The sequence below is a fragment of the Erinaceus europaeus genome, chromosome 1, assembly GCF_950295315.1.
Source record: "Erinaceus europaeus chromosome 1, mEriEur2.1, whole genome shotgun sequence".
Classification (NCBI taxonomy): Eukaryota; Metazoa; Chordata; class Mammalia; order Eulipotyphla; family Erinaceidae; genus Erinaceus; species Erinaceus europaeus.
Window position 1 is genome coordinate 47,327,912 of NC_080162.1, and position 4,267 is coordinate 47,332,178.

Consider the following 4,267-nt stretch of genomic DNA (forward strand, 5'->3'; position numbering starts at 1 on the left):
CAGGTGCTAATGAGGGGTTGTCTTCGCCCAGTGTTCTGTACAACTTGTACCTCGAACCCAAAGCGCTGGAGCTAGGGAGGTGGAGTTTGGTTTGCTGCTCAGCTCCCTAAGGGTGGAGACCAGGAATCAATATCCCCCACACCCCAACTTCCAAAGGGAAAGGAAGGGAATGAGGAAGTATTCCCCATTCATAAATCATAGTGTCATCCACTGCTCCCCAGTCCCTAAGGTCCCCATCCTACCCCCAACCCTTGAATTCCTCAGGGCAGAGGACCCAAACCATTTTCTTGCCCACAGGAATCTAAGAGCATTATAGAATGAAGATCTTACATATGTATATATTAGTACATATGTATGTATTACACAGAGAGAGAGATAGGCAGATAGATATATATCCCATCTTTCAAAAAGCTGTGTACAGTTTAAATGGGATTGGGCAGATGCAGGGCTTACCAGCCCCTGGCAAGCACACACCACACTCACACTGAACCCAAGACTGGGGTGCCAAATGCCAAGCGCCTCCCAGTGAAAAATAATAACAAGAGCAAAAGCTTATATAACCCCCTCCTGCGTGCCAGGCACCGTGGGATGCAGTAACCCCTCTGTCAGTATCCTCAACTCTCAGGAATGCTGTTCAGGGCTGGAAGGGAGGTGGGGTGCAGGGAAAAGGGAGGTCTGAGAGGGTACCAGAAGATGGGGAAGCAGAAACCAGGCAGGGTCCATATCTGTCCCACAGAAGTAGGGATAGGGTCCCTGGGTTCAAACCTGGGCTCAGCCACCTGGAGCAGGCTGGTGAGGCTGGGCACACCTGGGCAAAGAGGGCAAGAGCTAAATCTCCAAAGGACCGTGTTGGAACTTTCCCAGGCTCCCTCCACCTGGTTCAGCTTCTCCCTGCTGGCTAGCTGGGTATACACAAACACACAAGCACAAACACAAGTCACCGGCATGCCCAAGCCCCTCTCTTAAAATACATACATACACTCACAAGGTATTTTTTAAATAGTCCACTCCACTCCACAGACTAAAAGAATCTGCCCACTTTGGGCTCCAACAGGCCCAAGATCTGGCCCCCTTCCTGCAGAGTCACTGGCTGGATCCCCAGACAAGAGCAGAGGTCACAGACCTCCAGGTCCTTCCAAACTCAAGTCTGGTAGTCAGAACCAACCAACAGCTTACACCACCCCTCCAAGAAGGGTTCCCACTCAGTCCTCCCCAGCACCCAGAGGCGCTGACTCACCCTGAACGCCTGACCCAGCACTCTTAACCCCTACGCCCCCACCACACACACACACACACCACCACCACCACCACCACTACCACCATCACCACCACCACCACCACCACCATCACCACCACCACCACCACCACCACCACCACCACCACCGCCTGCCACTGGGACTCCAAGCTCAGACCCTGAGGGAAGCAATCCAGCAGGAAGAGGGGGAAAAAAAACAGCTGCAAGAACCGCCCCCCACCCAACTACCAAACAAGGCAAAAATAACAGCAGCCCCCACACACACCACCTCCACCCACACCCACACCAGCAAAGCAAAAAGAAAATCAAATCAATCCAAACTAATGGGGGGGATCTAAAGCCAACTATTGCCCCAAAAGGCTTATTCACCATTTTCAAAAAAAAAAAAAAAAAAGTTTATTTAAAGTGTTCTTAATGCTTGCAACGGAAAAGGTTCCCAAATATACAGACGCCTCTTTTCTCATAGAAATAGATAATTTTTTATAATACAAAAAGGGGGCGGGGGACCAAAAAACAAAACAAAACACACACACAACCAACAAAAACAACAGCAACACTAACAACCCCGTAGGAACATCTTTAAGCGATTACTCAGGGCCCGGCTGACAGTTACACGTGGGTTGCGTCAGTCCCGTGTACACACGCGTTCAGCCATGTTTAAGCCGATTGCATCAACTTCGAAACCGGCCCGCCCGCCGGAGCCCGGAGAGGGGGCAGAGGGAGAGGCAGAGAGCTGATCGTTTCATCTGTACACACAGACGTTTCTTCTTTAAATAACACCACGGGCGGGCGCCCCATCTGTATGTGCGGTTGGTTTGGACAAAAATATAGATATATATATATATAATAAAATATTAAAATTACCGACGAGCTCCCCGCGCGGCCGAGCGCCCAGGTGCCAAAGTTTTGCCGGCGCCCCCGGGGGCGGGGGCGGAGGCGAGGGCGCGGGCGCTTCCCGGAGTCTCGGCGGCCGCGGCGCGCGGGCTGCGCGGGGGCCGGCCGGCAGCGGGACGCGCGCGGGGGCCGCGCTAGCAGTGGCCCGAGGAGGCGAGCAGGGGCTCGGGCAGCTGCTTGAACAAGTTCCTCAGGGTGCTGAGCTCGCGCGACAGCTGCTCCACCTTCTTCTGCAGCCGTTCGTTCTCGGCCGTGAGCTCCAGGACCTTGTGCTGCGTCTCCAGGTTGCGCATCTTGGCCTTGTCGCGGCTCTTGCGCACCGCGATGTTGTTGCGCTCGCGCCGGATCTTGTACTCGTCGCTGTGCTTGTCCACGGTCTTCTTGGCCTTGCTCTTGACCTGCGACGGCGCCGGCGCCGCCCCCCCGTAGCAGGCGGCCGGGGGCGCCTTGGCGTCGGCGGGGCTCGGCGTGCCGGGCGGGCTGGACGACGAGGACGTGGACAGGCTCCCGCTGCTGCCGCTCGGCACCGCCTGGTAGCCGAGGTAGGCGCGCAGCGCGTACGGGAAGCTGGCCGCCATGCCCGGCGCTCCGGCCTCCTCCTTCCGCTTGCAGTCCGCGGGCTCGAAGCCCGGCTCCGCCTTGAGCTCGGAGGGCGGAGGCGGCGGCGGCGGCGGGGGCGGCGGGTGCAGGGGCGCGAAGCAGCCGGGGTGCAGCGCGCCCTTGGCGGCCCCCAGGCGCCCCAGGCTCACGTAGCCGTATTCGGCCGCCTTCTTGCAGTTCTTGCCCCCGTAGTCGTCGGAGAAGAGGTCGGAGAGGAAGTCGTGGTGCTGCCCGGAGGAGGCGGGCGCGGGGGCGGGCGCGGGCGGAGCCGCCTCGAAGGTGTCCGTGGCCGGGGCCGGGGCCGGGGCCGGGACCGGGGCCTGCGGCGCTCCCAGCGGCTCCAGGTACGGGCTGAAGTCTATGGCGCGCTCGTGATCGCCGATGCTGCCCAGCTCGCCGGCGGGGGGGCGCGGCCCGGCTCTGGCCGCGGGGAGCGCCGCGGGGGCCGCCTTGCCGCCGTACGCAGCAGCCAAGCAGTCCGCCTCGTAGTAGAAGTTGGCCACTTCCATGGATTTAAAGGCAGGCGGCGGCGGCAGGGGGAGACATGCTGGGTCCCAGGCCACCAGGCGTTGCATGAACGCGGGTGCCCGGGGAGGGGGCCTGGGGCTGCCCGCTGCGGCCGGCCCGCAGGTGGCGCGGCCTCCCAGCTCCGAACGGTGGGCGCTGCGTGGTGCCGCCGCTAGCCGCTGTGAGTGCGGGGGCTGGCGGCCGGACCCTCGGGTGGGTACCCTTCCCGGTCCCGTGCGCGGCTCTGACTCGCTAAAGTTTCTCCCGAGCCCGGTTATTTATAAGGCGGCCCATAGCAACGGCTGCGTCACGCCTGGCGGCCGCCCCGGCCCCTCCCGCCGCGGGGAGCCCGAGGCGCTGTAGTCGCCCCAAGACCCCCGTGGGGGGGACGGCGGAGGGACCCGAGCCTGGGCGCGTGCCCTCGGGGGTCCCCGGGGGGCGCTCTCACGCCCCTTGCCCACCCCCACCCTGCAGCGCCGGGATTGGGAGTGAGAAGGGGAGGCGCGACCCCGCCCCCGGGCCGGCCCGCCTCTGGACTGGAGACCGGACTGGGCGGAGGGGGGACTCGAGAGGGGACACCGCTGCGCCTCCCCCCCCCTCCCGCCACCCCCCTAAGGGCGGCGGCGGCCCGCCCTCTGCTGGGGGAGGCGGCGGCTTCGGTGTGGCGGCTCCTAGCCCCGACGGCCAGAGGCGGGATTCTGGAAGCCCCTGGCAGCTGCGGCTCCGGGGAGAGTGACCACCTCTACTCGCGCCCCCTTGCGCTCCATCCCGCCCTTAAGTTGCCCCGTAGCCAGCTCGTGGAAGGAAGGGGTTCCATGTGAGGGTGCGGGGGCTGGGGTGCAGGTAGCAGACGCACTCCACTGCGGCCTCACCTTCCGCGGTCGAGCCCCTCCTGCTACGCCTGCCCTTATGCAGCGCCCAGTCCCACCCACCACCCCGTCCTGGGCCACTGGGGGTGCAGGGGAGGGTGCTGTGCTCTGCCACACTAGGTGTAAGACCTTAGGTGAGTCA

General features: G+C 62.3%; 1 protein-coding gene across 1 annotated transcript; it reads right to left on the minus strand.

The window, feature by feature from the left end:
- Positions 1-1,634: 1,634 nt before the first annotated feature.
- Positions 1,635-3,609, minus strand: CEBPB (CCAAT enhancer binding protein beta). Its single transcript, XM_007533340.3, has one exon. It carries the CDS (start codon positions 3,322-3,324, stop codon positions 2,284-2,286), a length of 1,041 nt encoding a protein of 346 aa, XP_007533402.2. The 5' UTR covers positions 3,325-3,609; the 3' UTR covers positions 1,635-2,283.
- Positions 3,610-4,267: the final 658 nt, after the last annotated feature.